The sequence below is a fragment of the Colletotrichum tamarilloi genome (genome assembly GCF_030869305.1).
Source record: "Colletotrichum tamarilloi strain Tom-12 chromosome Unknown Scaffold_22.1, whole genome shotgun sequence".
Classification (NCBI taxonomy): Eukaryota; Fungi; Ascomycota; class Sordariomycetes; order Glomerellales; family Glomerellaceae; genus Colletotrichum; species Colletotrichum tamarilloi.
Genome location: NW_026849405.1, coordinates 152,866 through 171,669, shown reverse-complemented (window position 1 = coordinate 171,669; position 18,804 = coordinate 152,866). Strand labels below are relative to the sequence as shown.

At 52.9% G+C, this 18,804-nt stretch overlaps 7 protein-coding genes across 7 annotated transcripts; 3 read left to right on the top strand and 4 right to left on the bottom strand.

The window, feature by feature from the left end:
- Positions 1 to 782: 782 nt before the first annotated feature.
- Positions 783 to 1,761, top strand: CTAM01_07246 (uncharacterized protein; the record flags this gene model as incomplete). The annotated part of the gene is made up of 2 exons (XM_060523269.1): positions 783 to 1,519; positions 1,587 to 1,761. The coding sequence occupies 2 exons, from the start codon at positions 783 to 785 to the stop codon at positions 1,759 to 1,761; spliced, it is 912 nt and encodes a 303-aa protein (XP_060382007.1).
- A 285-nt stretch (positions 1,762 to 2,046) lies between these two features.
- CTAM01_07245 (AoPex11B) lies at positions 2,047 to 3,199 on the bottom strand (the record flags this gene model as incomplete). The annotated part of the gene is made up of 2 exons (XM_060523268.1): positions 2,047 to 2,960; positions 3,151 to 3,199. 2 exons carry the CDS (start codon positions 3,197 to 3,199, stop codon positions 2,047 to 2,049), a joined length of 963 nt encoding a protein of 320 aa, XP_060382006.1.
- A 642-nt stretch (positions 3,200 to 3,841) lies between these two features.
- Positions 3,842 to 5,423, bottom strand: CTAM01_07244 (NADH oxidoreductase; the record flags this gene model as incomplete). The annotated part of the gene is made up of 3 exons (XM_060523267.1): positions 3,842 to 4,014; positions 4,071 to 5,058; positions 5,151 to 5,423. 3 exons carry the CDS (start codon positions 5,421 to 5,423, stop codon positions 3,842 to 3,844), a joined length of 1,434 nt encoding a protein of 477 aa, XP_060382005.1.
- Positions 5,424 to 5,806: 383 nt separating this feature from the next.
- CTAM01_07243 (transferase hexapeptide domain-containing protein) lies at positions 5,807 to 6,441 on the top strand (the record flags this gene model as incomplete). The annotated part of the gene is made up of 2 exons (XM_060523266.1): positions 5,807 to 6,196; positions 6,250 to 6,441. The coding sequence occupies 2 exons, from the start codon at positions 5,807 to 5,809 to the stop codon at positions 6,439 to 6,441; spliced, it is 582 nt and encodes a 193-aa protein (XP_060382004.1).
- A 1,718-nt stretch (positions 6,442 to 8,159) lies between these two features.
- On the bottom strand, positions 8,160 to 8,693 carry CTAM01_07242 (uncharacterized protein; the record flags this gene model as incomplete). The annotated part of the gene is made up of 1 exon (XM_060523265.1): positions 8,160 to 8,693. The coding sequence occupies one exon, from the start codon at positions 8,691 to 8,693 to the stop codon at positions 8,160 to 8,162; it is 534 nt and encodes a 177-aa protein (XP_060382003.1).
- A 2,374-nt stretch (positions 8,694 to 11,067) lies between these two features.
- CTAM01_07241 (cation efflux family protein) lies at positions 11,068 to 13,360 on the bottom strand (the record flags this gene model as incomplete). Its single annotated transcript, XM_060523264.1, has 9 exons — positions 11,068 to 11,267; positions 11,354 to 11,471; positions 11,547 to 11,795; positions 11,872 to 12,027; positions 12,093 to 12,167; positions 12,234 to 12,311; positions 12,377 to 12,403; positions 12,464 to 13,035; positions 13,315 to 13,360. 9 exons carry the CDS (start codon positions 13,358 to 13,360, stop codon positions 11,068 to 11,070), a joined length of 1,521 nt encoding a protein of 506 aa, XP_060382002.1.
- Positions 13,361 to 16,763: 3,403 nt separating this feature from the next.
- On the top strand, positions 16,764 to 18,328 carry CTAM01_07240 (ZIP Zinc transporter; the record flags this gene model as incomplete). Its single annotated transcript, XM_060523263.1, has 6 exons — positions 16,764 to 16,857; positions 16,918 to 16,944; positions 17,010 to 17,125; positions 17,173 to 18,062; positions 18,111 to 18,238; positions 18,294 to 18,328. 6 exons carry the CDS (start codon positions 16,764 to 16,766, stop codon positions 18,326 to 18,328), a joined length of 1,290 nt encoding a protein of 429 aa, XP_060382001.1.
- Between the last annotated feature and the right edge of the window lie 476 nt (positions 18,329 to 18,804).

Genomic DNA, 18,804 nt, shown 5'->3' with positions numbered 1-18,804 from the left:
ACTTCCATGAATACGAACCCATGGTCTGATGAGACTTGAATGAGGCTAATACAATCCCTTTCGACGTTCCTCCAGCAAGCCACTAGCCTACGCGTACCTCAGCGTGCCCAGCACCCCCGAAGACGGGACTTTGGTAAGATCCGCGACGATCACCACCGTAACCGTAACCACATCAAAGCCTAAACCAGACCCCAACGACACCAAAACAACTGATACATGTCAATCCTTCTCCAAAGAAAAAATCCGAATCGCACCGCCGCTGGGCGTTTCCTTACACCCAGTTCGTCCGGCCGGCCAATTATAAGCTTCCCCTCGTGAGGCGGGGTGGTTTGACGTTGGTGTGTCACTAGGTCAAAGTGGACCTCCAGGCACCCGAATTCCGGACAACGTCAGTGGATGAACGACTTGGAGATCCCGCATGGCGAAGCCGGGGCGTGCCTCCGCGGCTCTCGGGACCCTTTGTTGCCATTGGTGAAGAGTGTAGAAGGGGGAGTGTCTGTTGGCTCGAGGGATGGGAGCCAAGCTGGGTGCGCGTGAGATTCCAAGGCGTACTCACGTTGACGGGTCTGTCTGCATGCTCTGGTTCTGATTCTGGTCTCCTCTTCCCTTGAGTCCAATACCGAACCCAAAGTATCTCTCACTTTTCACTACACACACACACAAACACACACAAACACCGCATTGCTTACCCGCTGCCTCTTTCCATTCGTGAGATGGGGCACGACTCAGTCTCGTATATAACAGCCTCTCCCTCACCACCCACCGTCGGATGAAACCTCTCGATGCCTGTCTACTCGGATAAGCAAGCACTGTCCTACACAGACAACACATACCACTACCCACCCCGCGATATAGTATACGACCTTCCCTCCACCAAATTTCTAGGGTCCCTCAAAACAATGGCCTCCTCCCCTCCGGAAAACAGACCGTTGAACCCCAACGTCGTCTTCCGCCCACTGACCCCTACGTCCCACCACTCATCCGCCTCATCCCACAACGGCGGCGGCTCGGGCACGTATTCACCCCTGGTATTCCTCAAATTCATCATCAACTCCGTCGCTCTCCTGCGCTTCATCGCCGTCGCCCTCAGCCTCACCCTCGTCATCCTCGAGTGGGACGGCCGGAGGCGGTACGAGAGCCTCTCCAAAGTCTTCATCTTCCTGGCTACCCTGCAGCTGCTATGGCTCACGTTCGCGCTCTTGGCGCAGGGCGGACACAAGCGGAGTGACCGGAATAAGCCAGTCATCGTCGACCTCGGATGCGTCAAGTGTATCTTTGGCCGCCGTGGACGTCGCGGTGATGGCGGTGGTGATGACGACGAGGAGAGCCACGGTGGGATGCGTAGGTGGTTCGACGGTGATGATAAGAAGAAGAGGAAGGCTTTGGGCTGGCTGTATACTGCTCTCGATATCACGTTTGCGGCTGTTTCTTTCACGTCTGGTGTCATTGCTGCTGGTGAACCGTACTGCTGGCATTATGAGGACCACGTTGGCATTGCGGTCGTTGCCATCATTGTTGGGTAAGTTTGTCTTCCAATGTTTGCCAGGCCTGTTTCTCTGGATTCGTCGCTGACAAGAAAATCACAGTGTGCTTGAGGCTGTCATTGCAATCGCCCAGCAGTTCTCCATCTTGAGGCGTGCCAAGGTCCAGGTCCTATGGGACGAGGACGACGAAGACGATCTCGGCTCGCACAAGTACCGAATCCGCCTTCCCCAGGCTCCGGAGCAGAGACATGCCCCCATGTCTGTCTCTGCCGAGTAAGCCGTTTACTCCCTCGGAGGAAATTAACCCAAATTGAGAACGAGAAGCTCATCCGCTTGGTGACTTACCACGACCTTTGGCGGAGTGCAAAGGAGAAGGATACAATAGACATGATGACACTATGGACGAAGACTGGCCTGGAGTTTGTATGACGAGTGTGCTTTGAAATCTGGTTTGGCATCAGGCAGGACGTAATCCATGTCCGTCTCTAAATCTATATAAATATAAATGCAGGACCTCTAGAATAGGGACACTTCAATCGCCGCATCCTATTTCAAGTCTCCATTAGGAGCTCCTTCTCTGACTAACAGTCGCACCGCATCTATCCCAAATATCTCTACTGCTCAAGATGGTAGTGATGAACATGGCAATCCCAACAGTTCCCGGCTGAACGTTGACCCATCCCAGAATCACGCCCGGAATAAGGCAATCCAACGAGTCGGAAAAGATCTTGCGCCCAAGGCTCTTGACCTTGACCGCGACCTCCCTCCGCCACCGCTTCCTATCCTCCCGTCTCTTCATGACAATAGCCCGGAGACGAGTACGTTCAGCCTCCCAGTCAAGCTTCTCGTCCTCTCCTCCCTCATCGCCTTTCTTTTCTTCAGGGACAACAGCAGCAGCAGCAGCAGTTTCCTTCTCAGCACCTCTCTCAACGGCAGCCTTCTTCTCACCCGGCTTTTCCCCCGTGCCGTACCCATGCCCATGCTGCGGCACTGGCGCGTACGCAAAAGCCTTGAGCACCCTCGTCAAATTCGCAAAGACGCCCGCCGCCAACGCAAGAAGCCAAAACCGCTGCGCCTCGACGTTCAGCGCCCGCGTGCGCTCGGCGCCAAAGTAGGCGATCTGCGGGACGCCGAGGAGGTCCGGGAGGGTGAGGGACTCGAGGCCACCGTAGAGGCCGAGAAGGGTGAACTTGATGATGTCGAGCCAGGTCTCCAGACCCACGCCCTGGCTCTTCTTGGCTGGTGAAGATGGTGACGAAGAGATGGAGGTGAAAAGATTGTACGACGTGCCAAACGAGTTGAGGAACCAGAAGAAGCGGATGAAGCGGCGCGTGAGGTTGAGGTGGCCTCGTAGCGGGCCGAGAGCTTCGAGGAATGGTGGGTCTGCGTCTAGCAGGGCGAGGGCCACGAGGGATGGGTATGCTGAGAAGATTGCGGTGAGGGCTTGGAGGCCACGGAGGATGCGTTCAAGGCCGGCTTGAGTTTTGGGTGTCAGCTTTTCATGAGCATGATCGTGAGGGTGAGCGGTGAGCAGGGTGGAGGGCACGAGTGAGAGGCATCTTTATCTCAGATAGTGATTGACGCGAAATTGAGGAAATAACATAGGCCGAATCCAACGATTCAAGTGTGCAGTGTATGAGAGTGCTCAATCAAGAATAGTACTCACCACTGTCAGACGCAAAGGCGACAAACTGGTCAAAAGTAAAAGAAGTCATCCCGGCGAAACTTTCTCCGCTAAAGGACAGATAAACAAAAAAACAAAACAAAACCCAAGTGCGTTCTACTAAAAAATCACAGTAAGAATACTCGAGAAACAGACGGAGCACAATCTCCTAACGGCCGAGGGAGTTGTCGTGGGTAGACGGGGGGCGGTCAAAGAATTCCGAGACGGTAGTTTACAGAAACCCCCGCCCGCCGTTCTTCGGAGGAGTCTCTTTGGCCGGTGGTGCAGCCAGCCGAGTCCCGAGCTGTCCGGATGTGTGGGCCGAGTGGAAGATCCCTGGCATGCTTGCGGCTTTGCATAAAGAGATGAGAAATACAGCGGCCTTATTGGACAGATTTCTTGAGGCTTAACGCCGATAGAGTGGCTTGAAGAATTGACGTGTATGATTCATAGACTCTCATACATGATTCAACTACCCATGGGTCCGGTTCAGTTTGTCGATTGATTGTTAAGGTTCCCTGCCGACATCTCATATCTCCAATTAAGGTCATCGCAATAGCATGGGGAACAGTGTGTACAAGTTGAATAGTCGTGAACAAATGAACTCCAGCGCATTTAGGGCTCTGCTAATGTACTACTAATATATACAAGCCCTCGGGCGCCGGTCTACAAGCATGCAAAAAATTTCAGCCTTTTACTGTCCCGGTGAAACCAGCTTGCCCTGAGCCCGGGCAGTCGGCTCCCAACCACCACCCAGAGCGTTAGCACCGCCGTTCAGCGCGGCATACTCCTCCATTCTCTTCTCAAGCTCGGGGCGGAAATGTCTAATAAGACCCTGAAGGGGCCAGGCGAAAGCCTCGCCAAGAGCTAGATAAGAGTTATTAGCAATGGGAATCATTGACGTCATGAACGAAGATACATACCGCAAATAGTGTGGCCCTCAACTTGCTTGGTGAGCTCCTGAAGCATGTCGATCTCGCGTGGCCGGCCCTGGCCCTTCTCGAAACGCTTCATGATCTGGTCGGTCCACTTGCTACCCTCTCTGCAGGGCGTGCATTGACCGCAGGACTCGTGGGCGTAGAAGTGGGAGAGACGGCTAATGGCGCGGACAACGTCGGTACTCTTGTCCATGACAATGACGGCGGCAGTACCGAGACCGGACTGGCTGTCCTTGAGACCGTCAAAGTCCATAAGCTGGTTGTCGCAGATGCTCTTGGGAAGAATAGGGGTGGAAGAGCCACCGGGAATGACGGCCAAAAGGTTGTCCCAGCCACCACGGACACCGCCGCAGTGCTTGTCGATAAGCTCGCGCAGGGGTATCGACATCTCCTCCTCGACGGTGACGGGGTTGTTGACGTGACCGGAAATGCAGAAGAGCTTGGTGCCCTGGTTACGCTCACGGCCAAAGCCGGCGAACCAGTTGCCACCGCGTCTGCAGATGGTGGGGGCGACAGCGATAGTCTCGACGTTGGCGACGGTGGAAGGGCATCCGAAAAGACCGACAGCAGCGGGGAAAGGGGGCTTGAGACGGGGCTTTCCGGGCTTACCCTCGAGGGACTCGATGAGGGAGGTCTCCTCACCGCAGACGTAGGCACCGGCACCACGGTGAATGAAGACGTCGAAGTCGTATCCGGAGTTGCAGGCGTTCTTGCCAATCAATCCATCCTTGTATGCCTCGTTGATGGCGTTCTGGAGAACGGCAGCTTCATGAACGAACTCGCCGCGGATGTAAATGTAGGCGGCGGTGGCGTTCATCGCTCTGCCGGCGACGAGGCAGCCCTCGATAAGCTTGTGGGGATCCTTTCGCATAATCTCGCGGTCCTTGCAGGTTCCGGGCTCGCCCTCATCGGCGTTGACGACCAAATATCTCGGCTTGTCGTCCTTGTCCCAGTCCTTGAAGTTCATGAATGACTGCGCGATTGCCGTTGCGTTAGCCCGTGGTTCCGCCCCTTCCCTTGATTGCCGCGGCAATAGTCCAGCAAAATCGCAAGGTGGCAACCTACCCATTTCAATCCTGAAGGGAAACCGGCACCTCCACGTCCACGGAGACCAGAGGCCTTGACCTCGCTGATAATCCAGTCGTGTCCCTTAAGAATGATCTCCTTCGTCTTGTGCCAATCACCCAACTTCTTCGCGGAAGCCAGCGTCGGGGGCAACCGGCCGTAAAGATTCTGGAAAATACGGTCCTGATCCTTGAGTCCGCCGTAGGTTCGTACTGTCGCAAAGTTTCGCGCAGCCTGAGCGGCCTGCGCGGGCAACCGCCGTGGAGTGGCCATCGTGGGCGTTGGGGGGGTATTTGGTGGTGGATGGAGGTTGTCGATCGGAGGAATTCGTCGTCGTGGAACACAGCTCAATTGCACCAAATCGATGATGCTTATTTCCAACTGGCGTTGATTGGCCAATGCGGGTCATTTAGTCAGCGAGACGGTCACGTGGGAGCGTGGATGCATTAACCGGGGTTATGCGCTGGGGCAGCTCCAGAGAATCGACGTCGGACTCTACTGCCCCACGGCGAGCTAGCCCATCACTAACACCGCTGCGCGCCGCATCTCGGTCTCCTATTAGAGCCTGGAATCATTACAGGCGTCACCGATAATGCACCTTACATCATTCGGCTAGGATTTGCATTGGGTCGGAGCAATCCAGGACACGTACCACAATGTCGTCTAACAAGCGGCATTCTATGCTGCCCGCCGTCTCCAATCAAGGCCCACGACCTCCCGTTAGCTTCTCGTCATCTCTCACCGTGGCCGACAGCGCCATTCTCGTCGGAACACACTCAATCACGATTCAGTCAGAAAGCGTATTGCACCCACGATCGAAGCTGGAGACCACGAACGGCAGCATCCTCATCGGTCGGAGGTGCATCATCCACGAGCGGGCTCATATCGGCAAAGTTGGTAACGACGACGCCAGCGGAGGCATCTCGCTCGGAGACTACGTGACGGTAGAGGTTGGTGCCACCATTGAATCCGGAGGCACAGATATTGGAACAGATACGGTAGTTGGGGTCCGATCTCGGATCGGACATGGCGCTGTCATTGGCAAGGTTGGTGCCATCTTTCCATCAGACCAGCTGGGATGGCCAACTAACTGCTGCAGAACTGCACAATCTCGCCTTTGACTGTCATCAAGCCTGGCGAAAAGGTCCCGGATTTCACAGTGGTCTACTCGAATGGGCAGAGACGGACGGATAGGCGAGGAGTCGCAGACTTGAGACATAAGGCGCAGGCGCGCCAGATTGATGTGCTTAGAAGATTGATACCCAATAAGGCCGAGAAATGGCTGAGTTAAGAATGGAATAGAAATCATACCCCATGATTCAGCTTGACTGAAGTATTGATAAGTTATGCAAATGATGACGTTCCCCCGGAGGCGGTGAACACGTTCAAAATCCGTGGGAGTAAAGGTTTCACGACGAAAGCTTGCCAGGTTTATGTACGAAGACCATCAGAAAAGTCACCGCCCGCAGTAGCCGAGCGGTATACAATTGGTAGAAATAGATGCCAACGAGCGCTTTCATAGACACTCGAACCTCGCCAGTTCGAGTGTTGAACTTTTGCCTTTTTTCTTTTGTGTCTTTCCTCTAGAATAGCCACCTCTCTTCCTCTGCTAATGAACGCAACAAAATGAATGTGGATTGATCGTTTTGACCAGAACCATGAGATTGGCTACCTTGAATCTCTCCATAAATACGGAAGCATTGTCCGGATATGTTACACATGGTAGCTACAAAGCTAAAGAAGAAAAAGAAAAAATGACAAGAGTAGACCGATCGAGGTCTATTCGGGGCCTCTACATCTCAGAAGCCCCTCGAATTCGCGGCCAATTTCTTGTCGATATCTAGAGATGATTCACTCCTCGTAAAGACTGGAAAGATTAGCCTAGTGGCAGGAATGAGATGGAGAGGAGCCGCACGACAATCCTTGCCAGACAACAACATCGCCATGGAGGATCAAGCTGCCCTCCCGTAACTACCTTACATCTGTCAACTTCTAATTCAGCCAGTCCGGTCTTGGCATTACTTTTTATGCCAGCTTGAAGGGCTAAGGGGAGCCATAGCGTGGGGGTGCCAGGGGGTGTTCGTGGTTTCTACTATCTGATACAGAGCTTTACAGCTTGTAAGAAAATGGTTTAACCTGGCCTTGCTCATTCAAGACTATCATGTAGTTACCGACAGAATGCACGCACACGGGCTGGAATGAACTCGCGACGTTCAGAGCTGCTTCTCATTCATAGGTCTCCAGCATCGCTGAAACCACATATACACAAAACAGTAGTAAAGTAAGGGCGAAATGATACTTGCCCTAGCATCAGCTAGTTGCGATAGCCATCGCCCTGTTCATCCTTCGCACCAAGGGGAGTCCTTTGATGATAGCCTCCTATAGTATCTTCGATGCTATCCGATGGAGGGGCTAGCGTTCAAAAGATTCAAAGAAAGCCACAAGGCGGTCGATGTCCTTTTGACTGTTCCGCTTGTTCATTTCCTCAATTCCGTGAGTCCAACTCTCAGGCGGCAGACAAACTTGAGGACGGCGAGAGGAGTCGCCGTTGGTCGAGATGGTCGTGTCATAACATGGAATATGTTCTAAACGAAGAAAGCAAATAATTTCAAACAAGCTACCACGGTAGCGGTCAGTGACGTCGCCCTTGAGGAAGTAGACATGAATAAACCTGGCGATCAAGTGCAATACTGCAGGATGCGCTATGATCGCTGCTCTCCCGAAATTTAGAGCTTTAACGGAAAGGCAGCCTACGGATCCGTTTTCGAAGTCCGGTGCGGGAAAGATCAGTGGACCACTGAAGGCATCGGCTTGTCCCTGAGGACTCAAACTTGACCTCAAGACTTTTACGGCGTCCGGGAAGAGGCGGAAAGCTTGACAGACGGCGGACAGGGCTTGGTTACCGTCGATGGTCCCTCTAGAGTACCTGAAGATATTGGTGTAGATGTCGCTAAAAAGTTGAACAGCATCAGTGGCATTATTCTCGTTGATGGTGGTTTGGCAGGTTTCCTAAGCGTTCGAGTCAAAACCAGGGGGCCGGTCGTCGACTGCTGAATCGACAGTCTCTAAATCGAGTTCCTCTCCCAATCCGACCACGTGTGCCGTCCACGGTTCTGCAGGCACAGCCCGATCCCCTAAACAGAACAGAGTCCGCGATTTGGCGTACTCAGGCTGAGGGTTGCGTGCAAAGACCTCGTAGGCCTTGTTGAAGTCGACACGCTGGAAGAATTGCCCGTAATAGAAGATGGTATGTCCAAGATCATTTCTGATGGGATCCCAGTAGCCAGTTTTGGAGGCCCGTTGGCGGAAGTTGACGACCGCGACCGGATTATTCTCGCGCCAGGTCTTGAACATTTGACCTTGGGCCGCTTCTTCTCGAATGAAGACTTCTTCTCCACCCCAGAGGCATATGATGCGAAAATATCCAGGGAAACCGAGGCACCCCTTGCTCAGGCTTTCAGTACAACTTCTGTAGATTTTGTCGGAACGCAGGTCTTCGTGGGTGGGTTGAGGTACCAAGTACCAACAGTTGTCGTCGGGCATCTTAATAGGAATAGAAGCAGACAGCAAGAGTCGTGGCCTTCGTCTCGATGATAGAATTTTGCGGGTATTTGATAATGCCTTTGCGCGCCAATTCCTATCGTGATGATGATGATTCAAAAATCATGTTGGGAGAAGCCAAGGGGAAAGAGGCGAGTGACTCAACTGTGGCAAGATGCCAGTCAGAGTACAAAATGGCTTCCTGGGTACCCGAAGGCAATATGAGAAGTAGCTGTCAATATTCTGTAAGCGCAATCCCAGGACCTTCCTTTCAGACAGAGTTTGCCTCATGGCAAGCATTGGCGGGATGTGGTAAGTCCGCTTCACTCTCTCCTTCCTGCATACTTTGTTGCGAGAAGTTCAAACACACCAGAAGGAGCATCATACAGGAGAGGCAAGGCAGTGGCTTTGGCTAACTTGTGCGATTACCTAGATGGACCTATCTTAATGAGAGACTACGGCCGAACCGAAATGAGAACGTCGACCGCCTCGTTCCGGCGACCGTTCTGACATGCCTGAGAAGTTTGTATCTACCTCGGATCTCTAGTCCTTGGGGGAAGGTTTTCAGGCAATGCACTGACTACAGATTTCAAGACTTGGTCAAATCCATCTTCTCAATGTTTGGGCTTCTGCGCCTTTGAATGAAGCATCAATTTCATGGGTTCTCACAGGATAGGGATGAGGAGCCGAGTTTCCATGGAAGATCAACTGATAGATCTCTCTCATTTTGATTTTACGTAACTCAGCCGGGTATATGATCCGGGACGCATAGGGGCTTTGATGGCACAGTGGCATAGAATACCGTCCTATTCTCCACCATCTTGATCTCATCCCGGGTTCAATGAGACCCGTGGTCCATAAGGCGTCTCACGGCCGTTTGTACCTTCTTACGAATCAGTTCCACGCAAAGCAAGTCGATACCCTTTTAGTCTAGACTTTTCGTCGTGTACATGATGATTCCAGCCCGCTGCTGAGACGCATTTATATCGCCCAGATCCTGTTGAAGTACAAACCTTTCCTTACATCTCTACATCCATGGACTCAATAAAGAGCGTTCACTCTAACCCACACTCAGCTACTCAGCATAATAAAGACTCATGCCCCGCAAGCAACAGTAACGCATCAACATCATTGAGTCTCACCGCTCTCGGGGGCCGAAGACCCCACGGAAGACGCAGCAACACAACAACATTCCGAGGGTCGTCGGTGATGTGGATCTCGAGACCGGGACATGGAACACGAAAAGAGACCCCTTCCTGACAAGAAAGCCACGCAAACACGTCAACACGCACGTCCCCTTCTGTCCCACCGCTCCTCCGGTCACAGTGGCAGTCCCCTCCGATCTTCTCCGTAGGCTTTCCCTCTTTCTTCCTTCCATTCTCGTCCGCAACCCATGATCCATCCATGATTCGGCATCCCCCTTATCCTCCACCAAGCCAAGACCGGGGTCGATGGGGGAAAAGCACAGCAAGGCGCGTAGCCAAGCCTTCGACACCCCGGGTGATAACGTACAAGAAGTTGCAAGACTATGACATTGTCAAAAACTTGGCTTGGCTGTGTCGTCTCATGCTGCTTCAGCCGCCAAACTCTTGTCGTCCAACTTTCACTTGGCGATCCCCCCAAAAAGTCGAGATAAAAGAGAAGCTCGGTCCAGCTTGTAAAAGCCACTGACACGATGCCAACCCTCAAGACCGCCAAGTGCAGTCAGCAAAACCGCCAAGTGGCACAAGTGACAGCCATCACTTACACTGCCTCGCTCTCGGCACTCTCAGGTCAACAGCCATATCGGAATAGCGCCCATCACCGCCGTAACACAGCAAGCCCTCCAGACAACATGAGAGCCACTAGGCATGAACAGTGAACCCTTGCGCAGTTGCGATTCGCAAGCTGCCTCGTCGCCGTCGCGCCATTACATTGCTCTTACGTTTTTACTTCCTAGCATGCCCGGATACCCTATGTCGTCTCTATTCCCTCTCAGGGAAACATCGTTTGCCGTGCCCATCTCGGTTTCATGTCCCGCCAAAGCCGCCAGCCCAGTAAGTCTATTGGATATCTTTTGTGGCTCAGAGATGCTGCTTCCCCGCTGTTCTTCCCCATCCCGTCCGTTCCCGCAAGGTGTGCGGGACCCCTCTATCCATGTCGAAACAAGGATACTAGGTAGTCAACGCAACGCTCTTCGCTGCAACGACATTGTGGGAGAAAGCAGATTGATAAGAAAGCTGATTATCTTCATACAATTCCTGCCGTCTCTAAAACGCCAAGTTTACTCTTGTCCCTACATTTCCCGCATATTTTCCTTCATATCCTTAGTATTGCTCACGCCTTTTCCCTATATTTTCCTTTTCTCTCCATCGTCTATCCCTCCTACTCATCCCCGTCATGCAGAGTTTCGCCCGCTCGAGATTTCAGTCTCCGTGACGTCTGCCGTCTCCTTCTTCGTCCTCAACAGGATGTCCTTGAGCGTCCTCTTCTGGGGCTTCTTTGAGAGTCTCTCGTACAGCGGCTTGTGCTCCTCATGAGGATCGTGAGCCTCGCTGTAGTCGACATGGACGAAGGCTCTTTCGACATCAGACAAACCTAGCAGCGTCCAAAAAGTCAGCAAAATCAAGCTCCCTTCTGTCTTTCCATCAAATCTCATCGCTAAAGGAAAGAGAGCACTTTACCTTCGACCTTTCTCTGCAGTTCCTGAGCAACGTCGTGCGAGATTCTCAGGGGCGTCGTCTCATCCATGACGATGTCAATCTCCACGTAGTAATTTTGTCCTGCGTGATACGCGCGGCACTGCTCGCGGAGTCAGAGGGGCCATTTCTCACGCATATATGTCTCTCTCGCTCTTTCAATTTGGGGTATTCTTACAGTGTCAACTTTGAGAATCCGAGTATCGTGGGTCATGGCCATGTAAATCAGCTTCGAGACAAAGTCTCTCGGCGCCGACTTGCCGACGAGCAACCACACCTGCTCAAAGGCGTTGGACACCCAGGAGAACAAGATGAGCAGCGCAATGCAGATGGCGCCAATGGGATCCAAGTACCACACGAAGCGGTCTCCCACGACGGACATGATCAGGCCGAAGCTGTTGACCACAATGTCATTGCGGTGGTCGATCTACGGAAGGCTATTATTAGCAACAGGCGTCGTCCGAACAGACAAGCCGCCCCGGGGGGAAGGTTAAGCAACATACAAAAAACACATGCACTGAAGGGAATTTCCGGTAGGCGAAGCAGTAGATCATCAGGGAGGCCTTGGCAAAGATGGCCACACCAACGATAACGATGGGGACAATGTGCAGTTGTTCAGAGGCCCGCTTGCCCTCGCCAAGTGAGCGGCCTGACTCGACCTGTTGCGCCCCCGGATCAGCCATCTCAAACTACCATGTCATACGTCACTTGGCGAGAAACTTACCAGAAGTTGAATGGCAACGGTTGTCATGAGAGCGCAGAATAAGATGATGCCAATCGTCTCAATCCTGGTTCGTCCCTATTATTTCATTCCCAGTCTGTCAGACCCTGCTTTGGAATTCAATTGCCAAGGGTGATAACTCACCACCGGGTACTTGTAAACGCTCGGCCGCGCCGCCATCCTTGAGGTGATGAGCATCACAAAGGATGAGACCAGATCCATCTGGGCATTTCTTAGTCAACTCAACTCCTCTAATGATGCCGCAACTCAGAAAATGATTAACTAACAAATGCGTCGGCTGCAGTGGCAAAAAGCTGGAGAATTCACGAGTAAATAGGAGTCCGTGAGCACAGGGACTTGGCTGTCTATCTTACCGACAGAGAACCAGTTGAGACGGCGGCGTAGAGCTGAATGACGAATAGGCAAAAGTTGACTGTGAAGGAGGCGTTGACGGCGAACTTGATCTTGGGACCCATTCGCGCGTCTTCGGCAACTTGCTGTCTCTCTTCATCCTCGGCACCGAGGAATTGGTCAATGAGCTCATTCTGTCGGTTGTAGAATTTCTTTAGTTTCCTCTTGTTGCCCTTGGGATGCTCAATCTTCATCTGCTTCTTGGAGACATTGTCACGACGGTGTCGACCAAAGTCGTAGGGGTCCGGCCGATAAGTGTCGACGGTAGAAGCGTCCGTGGCGTCGACGTTGGAGTACGGGCCGTCGCCGTCGCCTCTCTTGGAGGAAGTTCTGACGACGTCGCTCTTGTTGGCTGCTATGTCGTTCGAAGTCGACACGAAGAGCCCTTCAGTCACAGCTTTGTCGTCCGTGCCAGATGGCTGAACCGGTGAGATGATGTCTGCGTTGTCCTTTAGGTGTTCATTGTGTTCCTTGTTCGCTTCAGCTTTCGAATTACTTTCCGAATGACCGACAGAGTTGCCTCGAGCTGAGGCGACTGAAGCACAATGGTCAGCGGGGACTGGTCGACGTGTGAAAGAGTGGGATGAAGTGAAGCAGTGGCCACCACGGTAGTTGGTGGTCAGTGGTCACAGAGCAGGACCGGCGGCAGGGAAATCCGATGCGAGCAGCAGTCGCACGTCTCTGCGAGGATGTGATGAACCAGCCAGCAAAGTGGAAAGATAGGATAGGTGAGGCGAAGGAGAGCATAGCAGGAAGGGGTGGGAAGGGGTGTGGCCAGGGAAAAAATAGAGAGACAGAGCCGAAACCCACGTACTAGATGATGGTTGGACGCCGTCCTGAGACTCGCGTGGAGTTTGCATTTTTGGGAACTATTGAGCTGGGTTGGTTCTTGGGTGAGATGGGAAAGTAGAAAGAATAGTACAATAGTGAAGTCGATTTTGAGACTGGTAGTCGTATATTAAAAGAGAGTAGATGTCATCCTGTACGGATACGTAGTAGTGTTCCTGATATCATGCCCGCCTCTCCGCAAAGTCCGGGGGGAGGGAGCCGGGCTGCAGAAGCGGCCCCTTATTTCGTTGATTATCATCATCAGTAAGCTCTTGCAAGCTTCCCGGCGGCCCTGCCCCCTTCAATGCGCACATGTTGAACGGGCTAGAACGTTGAGATTGAGAGGGGGAAACAAAAAGCACCCTGGACAATGACGGCAAGATTTGAGATGTGGTGCGTGTACAGGAGGCTTTCCCGCTCGTTTCTTGCCATTTCAACTCCACCGTTCCGCCAGTAGAGTGGTGATGATGGCGCACGAGGTGTTGATGTTCAGGGAATCAGGGGGCAGCTATTTGTATCTTCCTTGTCAGAGACAACTCGTGCCGGTTTGACTTACAAGTGCAAGCGAGGGAGGCATACGCAGTCGGCAGGCGGAGTCGAGAGAGTCAAAGGTCATTTGGAGTCTAGCTTGGAGTCTCGGAGGGAAGAATGACAGAGGTGACCCTGCGAGGATGTTCAGAAGCAATGATTATGTCGTTCAAAGTGATGCATAGCTGACCAACAGAAGCAGGTTGCGGGATGGGAGTATGTCAGGATGATCAAGGAAAGGTCCGAGTTACGACTTACAGGTACATTGGTACACGAGGTACACGACTACGACACTGGCACAGGGCACAGAGAATGCGGCGCCGATTGGCCAGGGACCGTGTTTCACGCACGACGGCAGACCCAGGAGCCGCGTGGGTGCACCGCAACAGGAAGCGACGAATCCTTCTGCCAAGAGTTTGGGGCTGTTACAGAGTTTTGGGCAAAGTAGCAGTGAGTAGTAGCTGTAGCGTAATCCAAAGCCAACTGTTGGCTCTCGCCCTCTCCTCTGACTGCCTCCCTTGGCCCTCCCACAGACGGTGAGACTTCGCGAGACTTTCGATACTTCGGCACCACTTCAGAAAGACTCGGGCAGAGTTTGGAAGGCGAGAGCTGAGCGCTCGGAACAACTTGCATGTTTGTTTCAATCCGGAGCAAGAATGAACGACTCCAAGACCCAACATCCCCGCTTTTCTTCGTCTCCAACTTCTCTCTTTCAACTTCACTTCCACACACACACACACACACACACATACACCTCGGTGACCAGTGACCACTCACCCACTCTCTCACATCACCAACTCGTGCCGGCTCAACTATCGGTTCACGCTCGGATACTATAGCTTTGCTTTCTTACCGTCGCCTTCAACAGCAACAACACGCGGGCCCTGTCTCCTGTCTCTCAACTGGCCTCATCTCTTGTCTCTTCTTGTCCATCTCAGACACCGACGGCTCCTCTTTTCCATCGCGTCCCTTGGCTGCTTGGCTCCCCCAAGTTTTACCAGCCCTGCCTGGAAACTCATGGTGCAGATCTGTTGACGACTTCTCGGCGCCAGGATGTCATCCCATCCCATCTTGTGAGCCCATTCCAGAGGGTCATTCGTCACGCCCTCTCTCTCACCTCTCAGTTCTCACTATGGAGTATACACATCAGCCTCCGACTAAGCCCCGACTGCGATTGTCGCGGTGGGCTGCGAGTTGTTAGGCAAAACTTGCCCTCAGATGTTTGTCCGATATAGGAAACTCTGCACGTGAGACACTCGAGGAGTAGACCCAGAAAAGCCCCGGCAAGAAGAAGCGGAGAAGAAGCAGAAGCCGACTAGAAGCAGAACCAAGCAAGGGCAGATGGAGCCTCCAGTCAGTCACTCACTCAACCAGTCACCCATCAACCCCGTGCTACCAAGCCTGCTAAACCACCAAAGACAGCTTGGCTAACCCTTCTCTGCAGAATCGCAGCCAAGCAACCGCAGCCAAGCCAAAAATCAACGACAGAATGCCATCCACTGCCATGGGAAAAGGGGACAAGTGTGTCAGTGCTCTTGGCTACTCTCTTGGCTTTCGACGGCTTGTGCCTGTCCCGCCAAGTTTCCCCTCTCTCCGCGCCTCCAGTCAAGCCTCCCCCGCGCTTCTTCTTCGCGGGCTTCCCGGGAAGCCTCCCTAGACACCAAGAGTCAAATCGAGTTAAGAATTTTCCGACTGGCAACCCTGGCGCCAGACCCTGGGAGGCTCCCGTTTCACACAACCCAAATTTTACAAATGCCGGCGCCCCATTTTGACGCGCACCCCACGTCCATATGGACCCCTTCGCGCGCTTGGCAATGACCCGATGGAAGATCGACTGTCGTCTCGTTTGGGATATTGCCCATCATCAACCATTATCAGTCCTATTTGCCAAGCGCGACGGATGTGAAGCTGTGCCGAGTCGAGACGAAAGGTTGGATCAGCCACCACCGCTTACTTACACCTACAGAGACAGAGTAGCATCCACGCCATCCAACCCCATCATCAGGTCCCATACAACTTGTTTCTTATCCGTCAGGTCGAGCCGGGCTCTCAGACTTCCCGTCTCGACTCCCTCCGGCAAATCATGCTATAACAAACAACATCGGATCCGGTCAGCGGCCGGGATCATCGATGCTAGACACAAGTTGGGTCTCAGGCACGCCGCACCGCACCAAGTTGCTCGACTCGACTTAACCGCGGTCGACTTAGCCTACCTTTCCGCTCCCGCCGTCGTCCTCGCCCCCATACGGATACACACGGTTGTTGCCCACGGTGAACCTTGTTCCCGTTCAGGTCCTCCCGCTTCCCGCTTCCCGCGAGGCGGACGCTAAGGCCACGTCCCCCCATCACGAACCCACCAAGGCTCAACCCTCAGCTGCCTCATCCTTGGCAACGTCTTCTATTTCTGAATCGGCTGGGTGGCACAGGGACCGCTGTCCCATGTCAACGTTTATTCTTTCCCTACCCGCTTCTACACGGGCTGCATTGCGCGGGCTGTCATATGAAGCATATTAAAGCGAGTCGAGCCCAGACTTTGACCAAGATTTCCCTTTCGCCCATCATCAGAGCGTCTGTTGTCGTTCTATGCTTTTATCGCCCGTTTCTTCCTTCCGTTTTTTCCTTTCTCTTCGTTTCCACTCCTTTTTTATTTTCCTTGCTCTCAAACCTACGACAGCCGGGGCCAGATCAGCATTTTCGTCTGTTCTCTAACTGAAGCTGCGGGACAGCTTCTCATGTCCCCTTGTTCTCAGTTGCCTTCGCTTTACGAATGAGTCCTTGTCAGTAGGCGGCCCCGGATTATTTGGCTGCCTTTTTCCTTCTCAAACCCTCCTTATTTTTTATTTCAGGATTGCCAATCAAGCAGCAATCCTCTTTTGAGCGACAAATACCGGATTTTTTGTAATCAAGATGGACGGAATGAAAGAGCCCAAGCCCCAGTGTGGCGCTAAGAAGGGTGGTCAATCGGCTGAGTATGATGTTGGCCTTCACGTTGCTGGTCTTTGTAAGTTGGCCCCAAAACACTTTCCACTGGTGTCTTATCAATTTGGCTAACTTGGCGCAGTTTTGGTCTTGGCCTTTTCCATCTTCGGTATGCGATATGAACAAACGAAACGAGTCCTTTCGCGGGTCAACGTACTAATAAGACCGTTCCAGGCGCTGGCTTCCCAGTTGTGGCCAAGAAGGTCAAGTGGATGAAGGTTCCTCCTAAGGTCTTCTTCGCATGCAAGCATTTCGGTACAGGCGTGCTCATCGCGACGGCGTTTGTGCATGTAGGTTGTTTTGGCTCATTTAGTTGCACAGAACTAACACGGCACAGCTGCTTCCCACCGCCTTCGGCAATCTCATGAACCCGTGCCTCCCGGATCTCTTCACCGACGACTACCCACCCCTTCCAGGTGCCATCATGATGGGATCCATGTTCATTCTGTTCAGTATCGAGATGTGGATCAATGCCAAGATTGGCGGCCATTCCCACGGAGGACCTACTGGTGATGTGATGCACGACCACGGTCACGGAGCCGTCCAGCCTGCCCGGCCTCCTCGTTATGGCCGCAACAGCTTCGATGCCGAGGCAGACAGCATTGACTTTGAGAAGCGAGTCGCACAGCGCGCGTACGACGACGAGAAGTCACGCTTCCCTGCGCCTTACTCGGAGACTGTGTATGGAGCGCCACCACCCGCCAACACCAACTTGTCCGACTCTGACATGCCGCCTTGGTTCGTCGTTTTCTACGAGCAGTATGTGCGCCAGCGTATGGAGATGATGAACATGATCCGAACCACCCAGGAGAAGCAGACGTCGTCGCAGGTTGCTGTTACGGAGCTCAAGCAGGAAGATCCGTTTTATGATGCCGAGGGTCAACAGGTTGACCCCGCTGTGTATCGCAAGATGTCTCTCAACATTACCATGCTTGAAGGTGGTATCCTGTTCCACTCAGTGTTTGTCGGCATGACCATCTCCATCACTATTGATGGTTTCATCATTCTGCTCGTCGCTATCCTGTTCCACCAAATGTTTGAGGGTCTTGGTCTCGGTTCCCGTATTGCCGCTGTGCCGTACCCCAAGGGCAGCATTCGTCCCTGGGTATTAGTCGTCGCTTTTGGCACCACAGCCCCCATCGGACAGGCCATCGGACTTCTCACCCGCAGCAGTTACGATCCCGACAGTGCGTTCGGTCTCATCATCGTCGGTGTATTCAACGCCATGTGAGTTGTTCAGTCCGTTCGTAATAAACCTCGGCTAATGTGACTTAGATCCTCTGGCTTGCTGCTCTACGCTGCTCTCGTCGATCTTTTGGCCGAAGATTTCCTCTCAGAGGAGGCCAACCGCCTTCTTTCCAACAAGCAAAAGATTACTGCCTTTTGCTACGTTCTCGCCGGAGGTTAGTAATATCCGTGAAACATTTTTGCATGTAAACACCACTGACATACTACTAGCTGCGGGCATGTCAATTGTCGGTATCTTCGCCTAAGTCCTTACCGATACCCCCAGGAAGCAAACTTCCTCCACACCCCTCGATCAGTCTCCCGCGAGGGCGCAAAACACCCAGTCCGGACCAGTCACGCAATCAGTTTACACGGCTCGCCGGAACACCGAGGCCCACTTCAGCCGATGAACTCCGAACTCGACAGGACTTTGATAGCAGAGATGAACGCTCGTTATCTTTCAAATGCTGCGCCGGATTTTGTCTCACGGGTCGTGAGGAGACGGACTGTTTCTCACTACCTATCAACAGCAACTCTCACAAAATCTACCACATTCGTTTTTTTCTTGCTATCGCTATTCCCAGCACCATTTGTAGCCAGGGATTTTGTACAATAGTAGTGATGTGGCGTGCGTTGTCAAGACTTGTCTGACACGCAAGGCACAGCGAGTGCATACCGGCAACAGGCAATATTGTTTGGGAGATTTTACTTTTTCTGGGAAACTCTACATTGAGCATTACAA